The sequence below is a fragment of the Trachurus trachurus genome (genome assembly GCF_905171665.1).
Source record: "Trachurus trachurus genome assembly, chromosome: 11".
Taxonomy (NCBI): Eukaryota; Metazoa; Chordata; class Actinopteri; order Carangiformes; family Carangidae; genus Trachurus; species Trachurus trachurus.
The window spans coordinates 2,076,899-2,091,186 of NC_139904.1; the positions used below are offsets into that span (position 1 = coordinate 2,076,899).

The 14,288-nt window shown below is 40.1% G+C and overlaps 1 protein-coding gene across 1 annotated transcript in view; it reads left to right on the forward strand.

Moving 5' to 3' along the window:
• The window catches only part of LOC310993737 (microtubule-actin cross-linking factor 1-like), a 207,296-nt gene that overhangs the window by 168,940 nt on the left and 24,068 nt on the right, over positions 1-14,288 (forward strand). Inside the window, exons 78-90 of the mRNA XM_083982185.1 lie at positions 353-508; positions 1,891-2,088; positions 3,114-3,242; positions 4,417-4,599; positions 5,605-5,760; positions 7,141-7,347; positions 7,455-7,574; positions 8,561-8,730; positions 9,435-9,594; positions 10,589-10,783; positions 12,072-12,344; positions 13,440-13,628; positions 13,862-13,973. Of these exons, the coding sequence (XP_083838311.1) occupies positions 353-508; positions 1,891-2,088; positions 3,114-3,242; positions 4,417-4,599; positions 5,605-5,760; positions 7,141-7,347; positions 7,455-7,574; positions 8,561-8,730; positions 9,435-9,594; positions 10,589-10,783; positions 12,072-12,344; positions 13,440-13,628; positions 13,862-13,973 (2,248 nt within the window). The remainder of the gene's footprint in view (positions 1-352; positions 509-1,890; positions 2,089-3,113; positions 3,243-4,416; positions 4,600-5,604; positions 5,761-7,140; positions 7,348-7,454; positions 7,575-8,560; positions 8,731-9,434; positions 9,595-10,588; positions 10,784-12,071; positions 12,345-13,439; positions 13,629-13,861; positions 13,974-14,288) is intronic.

Sequence of the window (14,288 nt, forward strand, 5' to 3'; positions counted from 1 at the left end):
TTTATAATCTTTCTTCCTCATTAAATATGATTTGGTTCAGTAGAGTGAGGTGTTGCTTGTGTTGGAGTTCAATAGACACTGGAATCGGCTGATTTATAACATTTTGGAGGAGTGGTCTCTTTATTTCTTCCAGAGCTGTATATTATATATATACTGTATATCCGTACGCCGTTTCTGCAGCATCGCATGTATCTGACAGCTGCTTTTCATTACAGTCCAAATATTTAAGTGACTATTTTTAAGCGCTGAAGGAAAAACCTCTGTCTGTGTGTGTGTGTGTGTGTGTGTGTGTGTGTGTGTGTGTGTGTGTGTGTGTGTGTGTGTCTGTGTTTCTGCTCCACCACCACCACAGCACAAGCTGGAGGCCGCCCTGCTGGCCCTGGGTCAGTTCCAGCACGCCCTGTCGGAGCTGCAGGCCTGGCTGAGCCACACACACACCACGCTGGACACGCAGCGCCCGGTCAGCTCCGACCCCAAGGCCATCGAGATCGAGCTCGCCAAACACCACGTACGAAATGCTCCTTTTTTTTTCTTCTTTTTCTCCTCTTTTTCCTCTTCTTCTTGTCTGACGTTCTGAAAAACATTCTTTCTACTTTTTTTTATGATTAATACAGGGTTCCTACGCAAGTATAGAAAGTATGGAAAATGGAATTGGGTTAATTATTTGTATGCACTATTATACCTAGCTACAATCTCCAGGAAATTATTTGGTTACATAATGGCATACACATTCAGAATAATGAAAACAAATGATAAATTGCAGGCTTTTTTTATACTATGCACATCTATTTACTCAAACATCACAAATAATTTGAATTTTTTTTTACCAAGAAGTCTGGAAATTAGGGTCTGGAAAAAGTGTGGAATTTCAAATGTGTAGGAAACCTGTTAATACTTTATTGGGATTTTTGAATATCACACATTATACAAGTTCGATCTGGTACGAGTTCACGGGTCAGAAGTTACGAGTGGCCGTTATAGTGACTTTCACAGGTAAAACAGGTCGGAGAAACACGAGTGGGTTGCCTGGAACGCTACAAAGTCGTAAGTTGTGACTTGAAGCTGTAATTTACGGTTTCAAAAGCCTGCCTGGAACGCAGCATTAGCCAAAATGACCGGATCGCTTACTTCTGCTTTAATGCTGAGAAAGTAAACGGGTATCTATAGTATAGTATAAATGGCTTGCACTCCAGCAAACAGAAAAAACAGCAAAAACAACTAATAAAACAGATGAACAGATCAAAAACACAATAAAAAAAGGGGAAAAAAGGGGATAAAGACAAAAAACACATGGTTGTTGTCACTAGGGATGTCGCGATTATAGATTTTCTTGGTACGATTATTGTCAGAGAAATAATCACGGTGTTAGGATTACCACGATTATTACGCATCAATACATTTCACAACACCATGAATGTGTAAAATCAAATAAAGTCAAAATATAATTACATTACTAATCTCTAGGACCAGTTATTAATCCCCAGGGGGAAGTGTTTGAAATATTTATGTCATTAATTGTCATCTATACCGAATGTTTAAGTTTATTTTAATCATTTTTTTCACAATACAAATGACACGCTAACATTTAAATTCCTACTAATTCAGTGTTACTTTAGGTAAATGGACCAGTATCTGTGCATTGACCTTTACTTTGGTGCACATCTGCCGATATGCATCTTTTTTAGAAAGTGACGGTATTTAGGAATCTTTAAGATCAATTAATTGTGGTGTTTAATACCACGATTAATTGTGAAAACAAGTAATCGTGACATCCCTAGTTGTCACATCTTTGGCTGGTGAGCCTTTGTTTGTGCTTCAGCTCCATCATGGTTTGTTTTCTTCTCCCTCCTCTGTTATTTTAACCCCTCTCTCTCTGTCTGTCCATCCCAGGTGTTGCGTAACGACGTGCTGTCCCATCACGCCACCGTGGAGACGGTGAACGGGGCCGGCGCCGAGCTGCTGGAGTCGTCGCCGGGGGACGAGGCCAGTCACCTGAGGGACCAGCTGGAGCAGCTGCACCAGGGCTGGGAGAGTCTGCTGCTGAAGACGCAGGAGAGGCAGAAGCTGCTAGAGGCCGCGCTGCAGCAGGTAGCCTACACACACACACACACACACACACACACACACACGCACACACACACACACACACACACCTCATTAGATCAACTGCTGCTTTATTTCTAATCTTCCTCTCCTTCATGGTCAGTTGTTTAACATTTTTGGCAAATTGGCCCATTGCCATAACCCCTATAGTCATAGCAGTAGGTTCGTTACCTTTAATTGTCGGTGCAAGCTGTTTTTAGAACGGCGGAGCAGAGCCGTGAGCTGCTCAGAGCTACGCTACGGAGGCTCATGGGATTTTTTAATTGGTTTCCCTCATCAAACTCATCAAATACACAATCCAACAACTCCACAACGCTCTGGTGGACAAGTTGTGAGCTGCACATTCACCACGCTATGAGATAATAACACAACGTTACCACACAGAGTTGTTTTAGAGGGAAATTCATGCAAAACCAGCTGATGCACGTTACCTTCAGGGACAGTTTTTCATCAACAGTCTCTGTATTTCCCTCTAAAACAACTCTGTGTGGTAACGTTGTGTTATTATCTCATAGCGTGGTGAATGTGCAGGTCACAACTTGTCCACCAGAGCGTTGTGGAGTTGTTGGATTGTGTATTTGATGAGTTTGATGATGAGGGAAACCAAGAAATCCCATAATGAGCCTCCGTAGCGTAGCTCTGAGCAGCTCACGGCTCTGCTCCGCCGTTCTAAAAACAGCTTGCACCGACAATTAAAGGTAACAAACCTACTGCTATGACTATAGGGATTATGGCAATGGGCCAATTTGCCAAAATGTTGAACTATCCCTTTAACTCTGTCCTTTTTTTTTTTTTATGTGGAAACTTTGAAAATAATAAAAATTGTTCTGGGAGGAAAGAAAAGCTGAGCCAGGGCAGAGTCTGGCTCGGAAATAAAACTAATAATCATAATAAAAACTAATAATAAAGGGACTTAATGAACTGTTGTGAACTGATGAAGGTGCAGCTAGAATAATGAACTCATGCCCATGTCTCCACCTCCTCCTCCCTCCCTCCCTCCTCCTCTGCAGGCCGAAGGTTTCCATGGCGAGCTGGAGGAGTTCCTGCAGTGGCTGCGGCGGACGGAGAGCCAGCTGTCTGCTGCCAAACCGACAGGCGGCCTCCCAGAAACGGCCCGAGAGCAGCTGCAGCAGCACATGGTAACGGCAGAATCACGTTACACCTCCACACACGGGAGGAAACGTCTCACATCGTCCTCACACCTGCACCAACATCGTTCAACATCTCTGACATCTCTGAGCTCACTAATTCCATCACGTCTTAGATAAAATAAAACACACAAGCAAACTGTGAAACATTTGCTGAGGCAGCGAAGATCTGGTGTGATCTCTGTTTATTGGTTTAAAAAACAGCTCAAAACTGATTTTAAGAATATAATATAGAATGAATTCAGCCTCCACTGAAGATTTCTATATGTTTTTTTGATGGTTTTATATCTTAATATGACACTTTTATACCAGTTTAGATCCTTTTTCCTACATCTCCTGTTTTATGTTGCTACTATGTGTATTTCAAATTGTTTTATTGAGTTTTCAATCAAATATAGTGGGGGAAAAAAAGAAAGTGTGGAGAAAAGTGACATAGAAAACGAAAAAGCACAATTGCATGAATACCATACATGTATACAACACTTTTGTGTGCATATGTACATAAGTTTCTTGCACGGGTTTGTTGCTGTTTTTTTATTATTTGTAGTATTTGGATAGATAGATAGATAGATAGATAGATAGATAGATAGATAGATAGATAGATAGATAGATAGATAGATAGATAGATAGATAGATAGATAGATAGATAGATAGATAGATAGATAGATAGATAGATAGATAGATAGATAAATAGATAAATAGATAGATAGATAGATAGTTTTACTTTTTTAATCCCGAAGGAAATTCAGGTGTGGTCAACTGCTCACAGAAGAATCGGTCACACACACATACGAATCTATCTATCTATCTATCTATCTATCTATCTATCTATCTATCTATCTATCTATCTATCTATCTATCTATCTATCTATCTATCTATCTATCTATCTATCCTTGTGTAAAGCACCTTGCCTCCATTTAATCTAAATATATGAATTAAGATATAAATTATTATTATTATTAGACCCACAAAGCTGCAGGTTCAGCAACAAAACAGATTCTCCGCTGCAGAGAAATGATTCAGCATAAAATAAATGCAGGCGTGAGTTTGTTGATTGTTGAGTGAAGCTCAGAGTATCATCTTCCTCGCTCTGTTTGACACTTTGCAGATGTCACGTCCATGAATCTTTAATGTGTGTTGTTGTGTGTTTGTCTCGGTCTGCAGGAGCTGCAGGCTCAGCTGGCCCAGAGAGGAGACCAGTACCACCGGCTGCTGGACCAGGGCGAGTCCATGCTGCTGGCGCGAGGCGGAGAGGACGCCGGACCCGGGACCACGCAGACCCAGCAGAACCTGGCCATGCTGCAGAACAAGTGGGCCAGCCTCAACACCAAGATGGACGACCGCAGGGTGAGACACTCGTTGCCCCTCCTCCTCCCATCACGCATCTTGTTGTCATTTGTTTATTTAAAGGCGACATATTATGCTCATTTCTGCTTCTTGACATGGTACATTGATGTCTAAAAGTAATGTTAGTAACATGCTTTGGTCAGAAAAACCAAAAGATTGAGCACAGCTGGGTTCTCTACACACCAGTTTCACAGCCCTGCTCTAAACGGTCGGTTTTGAGTCTTCGCTCTGGTAGCTGAGGTAACCATGGTAACCATGGGAGCGAGGGCTTGAATTTTCACATCACCCGGCTTGTGATGTAATAAGCCGCGTGAAATTAAAACGGCTTGTTCAGAGACACATTTTCTGAGTATGGCAATTTACAAAATGTTGAGGTAGTTGTCAAAACTTCCGTTTAAGGGGTGAGGAGGCACTCTGGATACACAAATACACATACTAAAACAATGAAAAAGTGAGTTTTGCATAATATGTCCCCTTTAACTTTCAATGTCTCTCTTTTTTCAACAAGTGTGTTTATTAATTTTTTTCTGAATAAATATTCACACTACAACAAGTAAAATACAGGTGCAAAACAAAACTATCACAACAAGGCTCATCTTTAATAAGATAAACATCACAGGGTAGTAGCATGTGTTATTTTGCACAGTCCAAAACATAAATAATCCATCATCTCCCTTAGAGAAAAACATTTCAAATTAAAAATAAAAACAGACGTATAATAAATACATGGTAATTTCGTTTTGTTGATGGTTTACATACAGGGGGAACATTCCTCCAATGCTTTCCTCCCCTCTAAGAACACCATAAAAGATCTCAAATACTGTCAAAAATTAGATATTTACCCTTTAACGTGAAGGTGAGTTGTTCCAGTGCCAGCGAGTCTGATAGTCCTGCAAGCCAGACACTCATACTTGGTTTAGTAGTGGATTTCCATGACTTGGCTATTGTGTATTTGGCTTTTGCCTTGCTATGGTTAAGGTTTTCAACGTCTCTCTGTGAATACAGGCAAAACTGGACGAGGCCGTTTCCTTGGCGACGGGCTTCCAGACGTCTCTGCAGGACACCATCAACTGGCTGACGCAGGCTGAACAGACGCTGAACATGGCCCAGCCGCCGAGCCTCATCCTGGACACGGTGCTGTTCCAGATCGACGAGCACAAGGTAGAAACCGAGTAAAGACACAAGAAGCAGTGTTTCAATGGTTTATAAGATAAGATAAGATAAGATAAGAAGGACTTTATTGTCCACCATAGTGGAAATTTGTCTTCGGCCTCTCCAAGACAACAAGCACAAAAACAGATCAAGACACTCCACAAGATACACATAAAAACATAAAACAAGAACAACCAGAATGATGTGCAAAACAGGCATGAACAACATAGCGACAGGTATTACAGCCCACGTGCATTCCTAACAATCATGCCATATTCAGAGCTTGTATGGCCTGTGGAATAAACGATTTCTTAAAAATGTCTCTACTCATCTTGGGAACTCTGAATCTTCGCCCGGATGGAAGCATTTCAAACCCTGAGTTCAATGTGACGTTTAAGATGATTGTAGCGCATAAACATCTAACACCATCTGTTTATTCATTCAATTTTATTCTCTAGATCACTTTTTTCCTCACCTAAAATTATATATTTAGATTTTTGCATGGTGGAAACTGTAAAAAAAAAAAGGGTTATTTTAATCAATTTTTCTTGTATTATTTTCATTTCTTTTACTCTTTGTTGCTTGTTGCCAAAACTAAACTTAATATAATATTTGAATCAGTGTCAGTGTCTGGACAACTGTTGGAGCGACATACAACTGGTTCTCTAAGACACTGGTTCTGAAACTTTTTTATAACAAGGACCCCTAAATTGACACAAATTAGACCACGGACCCCAGTTGGACAAAATTTTGAAACAAACACCAGACTGAAGAATGTTAATCAATTCACGTTCAAATTATGGTCAATAGCCTGAATTTTTGGAAAAAAGATTTGAGCTATTTCTGGAAAAAAGTGGTAAAATTTCTCCCAAAAAAACAGGTAAAATTTCTGGGGGGAAAAGTAAAAAAAATTTGAGGAAAAAAATGGTAAACATTTCTCCCAAAAAAAGTAAAAAAAAAATTCTACAAAAAATTAAAAAAACAATTACATTTTTTTTTCTTTTCTAGAATACAATGGTAAAACTTTAACAAAAAATTTTTTTAAAAATTCTAGGAAAAAAAGGTTTTAAAAAATGAATATATAAAAAAAGTTTTTAAAAAATCTTGAGAAAAAAATGGTAAAATTTCTGGGAAAAAAAGTAAAAAAAAAAAAAATTAGAGGAATAAAATGGTAAACATTTCTCAAAAAAAAGTTTTTAAAAAATTCTACAAAAAAAAAACAATTACTTTTTTTTTTATTTCTAGAAAAAAATGGTAAAACTTTAACAAAAAAAAGTAAAAAAAATTCTTTAAAGAAAAATCTAAAAAATAAAATGTTGCTTGTTACTTGCTGCTTTTATGAAACATAAAGTCTGAATGTGAATCTAAGGTTTTCCTGCCTCTGTCCAGGTGTTTGTGAACGAGGTGAACACCCACCGGGAGCAGGTCTTGGCCCTGGAGAAGGCCGGCTCTCAGCTGCGCTTCGCCAGCCTGAAGCAGGACGTGGTGCTCATCAAGAACCTGCTGCTCAGCGTGCAGGCTCGCTGGGACAAGCTGGTGCAGAGGTCGCTGGACCGCGGCCGCCACCTGGACGAGGCCCGCAAACGAGCCAAACAGGTAGAGAGATGATGATGATGATGATGATGATGATGATGATGCAGCAGCTTCATACTGATCCAGTGGTTATTATGTGTAACCCCGTGTGTGTGCTGCTCTGTGCTCAGTTCCACGAGGCCTGGAGGAAGCTGACCGACTGGCTGGAAGAGGCCGAGAAGAGACTGGACTCAGAGCTGGAGATCTCCAACGAGCCGGACAAGATCAAAGTCCAACTGACCAAACACAAGGTACCGTGGACGTTCACTAGGGGCGGGAGGAAAAAAAATAGATTCATATAAGAATCGCGATTCTTATCCTCTACGATTCTGGATCGATTCAAGACGCTTGTTAACCGATTACTAACGTTAACTGATCAGATTTAAATGCTCTAGTGTATTGAATGTCTGTAACTAGGCTTTGGATCAGCTGATCGGTGTCAGCTGACGTTAGATCTTCACATTTTTAACTTTGAGGTTGTTATTAGCGCCTTTGTTACAGGTGATACATATCTATGTGCATACAGTATGAGAATTGATATTGAATCGAATAGAGACACTCAAAGACTCACATCCCTTCAGTCCAGGCTTTTGAAGAGAGAGTAAAAGATCAGCTAGTTTATTTTACAATGGTTCAAATATAATGCTGCTGAATAAATATGCAACATGTGATCCGAGTTTAGAGTTTAGAGTTTATTTATTTAGCACACAAATTTAAATGGTGCAAGGAGGGAACGAAGCCGGTTGGCTTGTACATAAGTTCCACCCCTATAACAAATTACAGCAAGACAAATTTCAATGGCTAACAAATAAACATAGAGAAAAAAAAAGAGATAAAGTGCATACATAATCAATGTTATATGAGCAAAATGAACAGAAATGAGAAAAAAATAAAGAGATAAAGTGCAAAGTGATTCGGTAACAAATAGAGACAATAGAGATAAGGTACAACAAATTAATTAATTATCTTATTATTATTATATTCAACCTTTTCACATGATCTGGTGTTAAAAAAGCAACAAAAAATCGCAAAAAAAACAATCGAGAATCGTTTTGAATCGAATCGTGACCCTAAGAATCGGAATCGAATCGAATCGAATCATGAGACACCTGAAGATCCCCACCCCAACTGTTCTCTCTCTCTGTGCAGGTTCACAGATGTTTTTTCCAGGAGTTTCTCTCACATCTATAAACCCGGTTTCCTTACTATATTTTTATTTCCTCTGTGCCGCGTGCAGGAGTTCCAGAAAGCGCTGGGCTCGAAGCAGCCGGTGTACGACACCACGGTGCGGTCGGGGAAGGCCATGAGGGACAAAGCTCAGCTGCCGGCCGACACCCAGAAGCTGGATCACCTGGTGGGAGAAGTCCGGGACAAGTGGGACACGGTGTGTGGGAAGAGCGTGGAGAGGTAAGGACCGAGGCGTCGTACTGTCTGTAAACTAAACTCTGCTTCTGCTACAGAAAAGAGCAGTAAGAGTTATTCACTCAAATAGATTTTTTTATTTCTGCAGGTTTATTGAAAGTGGCCGATCTAATAGAACGTCAGATCTAAAAATATAAAGCATAAAGCAAAGAATAGATCATTACCAGAACATTTACAGAACTTGTTCCAGCTGGAGGAATAGGATAACAGATTTTAAACATACATTTGCGAGGCTATAAGCTTAAAACAAATGTGTATTTCTGTTGCAGGTGTAAAATTATGGCATTCACAAAGCAAGGAACTGAAAAGTTGTACAAATATATCTCAGTTTAAGAAAATGTTTAAAAAAAAATAAAATAAGCGCCTACAAAAAAGAGTCTGTTTACTTTTTATTATTATATGTTTCATCATCTTTAATTTTTTTGAAGTAGTGTATAATATTGGTGTTGATAGTAAGCCAATGCAATTATAACAATAGAAAGGGGCAGGTACTATAAGTGTTTCTTCATCCTGCTCCTTTTCATTCATGGTGACTTAGTATATATTATGTAAATATGTGCAACCATGTGTAGTATGTAAACCATGAATGGAATAAATCAAAATGAAATGAAATGAAATGTGATCATTAAGACGCTGTCGTTTCTCTCTTCTCTTCTCTTCTCTTCTCTCCTCTCCGTCCGTCCATCCAGACAACACAAGCTGGAGGAGGCGCTGCTGTTCTCAGGTCAGTTTGCCGAGGCTCTGCAGGCCCTGGTGGACTGGTTGTACCGGGTCGAACCGCAGCTCGCCGAAGACCAGCCGGTCCACGGAGACCTGGACCTGGTGTCCAACCTCATGGACTCACATAAGGTGCGTACAAATAACAGAAACCGAGGAGCTCATTGGATATAAGATGAGAAGTGTGTGTCTTTGGTTTTGTTTTTTTTCTCTCTAAATGCATCCACAGAAGTTTTTTTTTATTTTTACTATATTTTAAATTGAAACAATCAAGACATTCCCATTAAAAACATTTTGAAAGATCATCTCCAACATACAATTCAAACACAGAATAATGATGAAAGATGAGAGCCGTATGTACAATCTGCATCCTGACATCAGTTTCCATAGGAGCTGTTTCCAGGTTGTTTTCCCTTTGATGCATTGTATCTAATTAGGTAATTAGGTTTATCATATATCTATTGCATTGGGGTGTATTTAGACCCAATATAATATTTGATAAATTCACCACAAATCCTAGTTTCAAGGCAAGGCAAGGCATCTTTATTTATTTGGCATTTCATACCAAGGCAACTCAATGTGCTTTACATAAAGACAAAACATTAAAAAAAAGAAGCATAAAACAGAATAAAAACAAACAAAACACTAAAAACAGAGTTAAAAGCAAGAGCAAATAAAAGTAAAAGAAAAATTTAGAAAATAGGTAAAGTTTTAAGTTCTCAGCTATAAGCATGTGAAAAGAGAAATGTTTTTAACCTGGATTTAAAACATGAGACATCAGATCAACAACCTGTTCCCAGAGTTTCTATTTATACAAATTTATCATATCAGGTAGAATCCCATGTAATATACTGTATATTAGTAGAGTTAAATTCTGATCATTTTGTCTGTGGAGAGAGTTTTATTGTTTGTAACTGCATATACATGCACATCACATAACAAGCACGTTTTCCCATATGCCTGCATGTGTAATACAGTTGTTTTCTCTGTCAGCTGCATCTTCTATAATGTTTAACAGCGACATCCTGTTGTAGTAAATCTCCACATTTACTGTTTGTATTGTCGACCTTGTGGGTGAAGTGTGTTTAATCAACTGTGAGTGACTCTGCTCCTCTTGCACCCGCAGGCGTTCCAGAAGGAGCTGGGGAAGCGGACGGGCAGCGTTCAGGCGCTGAAGCGTTCGGCGCGGGACCTGATGGACACGGGCCGCGACGACACGGCCTGGGTCAAAGTTCAGCTGCAGGAGCTCAGCAACCGCTGGGACACGGTGTGCGCTCTGTCCGTCACCAAGCAGACCCGCCTGCAGCAGGCGCTCAAGCAGGTCAGAGACAGACTGCATTATTCTCCAAAACTAAAATTAATAGAGTATTTGAATCATGTTTTAATGGTTTAATGTGAGGTTTATGATGATTTTAGCGCATAAACATCTAACACCATCTGTTTATTCATTCGTTTTTATTCTCTAGATCACTCTTTTCCTCACCTGAAATGATATATTTAGATTTTTGCATGGTGGAAACTGTAAAAAAAAGTGTTATTTCTATCCATTTTTCTCGTATTATTTTCATTTCTTTTACTCTTTGTTGCTTGTTGCCAAAACTAAACTTAATAGAGTATTTGAATCAGTGTCTCCCATGTGGGATTGATGTGGCATAGCCAAAGGTTCACTTCACTGTCACATTTATTCTGGGTCTGCCCAGTACTGGACAACTGTTGGAGCGACATATTTATATACTATACTGGTTCTCTAAGCCAGTGGTTCTGAAACTTTTTTTTACATCAGGACCCCTAAATTGACACAAATTAGACCACGGACCCCAGTTGGACAAAATTTTGAAACAAAAACCAGAAATACACAAAAATTGTTCAGAGGCTGAATAACGTTAATCAATTCACATTCAAATTATGGTCAATGGCCTGAATTTGAGACATGAGACATTTCTGGAAAAAAGTGGTAAAATTTCTTCCAAAAAAAAAAAGTTTTAAAATGGCTAGAAAAAACTGGTAAAATTTCTAGAATTTCATTTATTTATTCATTTTTTTGAGGTTTCAAAAATTCTAAAAAAAAAAAATGGTAAAAAAAATTCTCAAAGGAAGTTTCAACATTTTTAGAAAAAAATGGTAAAAGTTACAATTTCTAGAAAAAAAACTGGTAAAACTTTCTTGAAAAAGTTTTTAAAAAATTCTTTAAAAAAAAAAGGTAAATTTTCTCAAAAAGTTCAAAAATTTCTCCCCAAAAAAAGAAATTCTAGAAAAAGTGATAAGATTTTTTTTAAAAGAAAGAAAAAAAAAGTTGAGGACTCCCTTGACCCCTCTCATGGATCCCTGGGGGTCCCCCAATATAAAATATACATTTTTGGCTCCTCTGACCTCTGACAGTATCATGGGACAGAAAGCACTTTGGTTATTGTATACAGTATATCCGCATATAGTCTCTGTCTTTCTTTTTATTACTTCAATTACTTTATTTAACAATGTCAGGTGTTGTTTACCGATTCAGCATGTAGGTTTCTTTCCTATTTTTTGTAAAAAAAAAAAAAAAAAATGATGATGAAGCTACTTCTCAGGTTTGACTCCTCTCGGTCTCCTTTCTCTCTGTGGTCCGTCAGGCCGAGGAGTTCCGCACGGCGATCCAGGTTCTCCTGGAGTGGCTGTCGGAGGCGGAGCAGACGCTGCGTTTCCGCGGCGTCCTGCCGGAGGAGGCGGAGACTCTGCAGGCGCTGCTGCACACGCACCGAGACTTCATGGGCACGGTGGAGGAGAAGCGGACGGACGTCAACAAGGCGGCCGGGATGGGAGAGGGAATCCTCACGCTCTGTCACCCCGACTCCATCACCACCATCAAACACTGGATCACCATCATCAGGGCGCGCTTCGAGGAGGTCAGTGTGTGTGTGTGTGTGTGTGTGTGTGTGTGTGTGTGTGTGTGTGTGTGTGTGTGTGTGTGTGTGTGTGTGTGTGTGTGTGTGTGTGTGTGTGTGTGTGTGTGTGTGTGTGTGTTAGGGCTGCAACTAACGATTATTGTCATTATCGATTAATCTGTCCATTATTTAAAGGGATAGTTCAACATTTTGGCAAATTGGCCCATTGTCATAATCCCTATAGTCATAGCAGTAGGTTTGTTACCTTTATTTGTTGGTGCAAGCTATTTTTAGAACGGCGGAGCAGAGCCGTGAGCTGCTCAGAGCTACGCTACGGAGGCTCATTATGGGATTTCTTGGTTTCCCTCATCATCAAACTCATCAAATACACAATCCAACAACTCCACAACGCTCTGGTGGACAAGTTGTGAGCTGCACATTCACCACACTATGAGATAATAACACAACGTTACCACACAGAGTTGTTTTAGAGGTAAATTCATGCAAAACCACTGATGCACGTTGCCTTCAGGGACAGTTTTTCATCAACAGTCTCTGCATTTCCCTCTAAAACAACTCTGTGTGGTAACGTTGTGTTATTATCTCATAGCGTGGTGAATGTGCAGCTCACAACTTGTCCACCAGAGCGTTGTGGAGTTGTTGGATTGTGTATTTGATGAGTTTGATGATGAGGGAAACCAAGAAATCCCATAATGAGCCTCCTATAGGGATTATGGCAATGGGCCAATTTGCCACAATGTTGAACTATCCCTTTAAACGATTAATCAATTTAGTTGTTTGGTCAATAAAATGTAAAAAAAAAAATGTTGAAAATCATCAATCAGTGTTTCCCAAACCACCAGACGACGTCCTCAAATGTCTTGTTTTGTCCACAAACCAAAGAGAGACTCAGTTTATTGTCATAGAGGAACAAAGAAACCAGAAATATTCACATTTAAGAAGCTGAAATCAGAGAATTATGACTTTTTTTCTTTAAAAACTACAAAAAAATGAAATAAAAATGATTATTTGATTATCAAAATAGTTTGTTCGATGAATTGTTGCATCTCTAGTGTATGTGTGTGTGTTTGTGTTAACTCCTCTCCTCCTCTACAGGTGCTGACGTGGGCCAAGCAGCACGAGCAGCGCCTAGAGACCGCGCTGACCGAGGTGCTGAACAACGCCAACCTGCTGGAGGAGCTGTTGTCGTGGTTACAGTGGGCCGAGACCACCCTGGTCCAGAGAGACACCGAGCCGCTGCCTCAGGACATCCCACAGCTCAAGTCCCTCATCACCGAGCACCAGGTGGGTTTGACTCATCAACACCAACCAACAACAACAACACGACCTGCGACCTCGAGGTGCTTGTGTGTGTTGTGTGTGTTTACGTCTGTGACCGTGTGTGTGTGTGTGTGTGTGTGTGTGTGTGTGTGTGTGTGTGTGTGTGTGTGTGTGTGTGTGTGTGTGTGTGTGTGTGTGTGTGTGTGTGTGTGTGTGTGTGTGTGTGTGTGTGTGTGTGTGTGTGTGTGTGTTCTCAGATGTTTATGGAGGAGATGACCAGGAAGCAGCCGGACGTGGACAAAGTGACGAAGACGTACAAGAGGAAGCCGGCGGAGCCTCCCAGCAGCCTGGCCGAGAGGAGAGGAGCTCGTACGTCCTCTTCTGTTTACTAATATTATGATGTGACTGCAGATGTACAGATTCCTCTCTGACACTGATGCATGTGAACTAGGGATGTGGAGATTCACTGATTCATATCGTTGGTCCGATATAAACGTATGCGATGCGACTGCACCGGTAGATTCAGGGTACATCGGATATAATTTGTGGTTGAATTTGCGATGCATCTCTTCTAGCTTGTCTACATCAGTAAATTCCATGGTTAAGGCTGTAACTAGGAGGAGGGCCTTTGTATAAGTCTACTATTTATTTCCTATAGACCAGGGGTTCTCAACTAGTCTCACT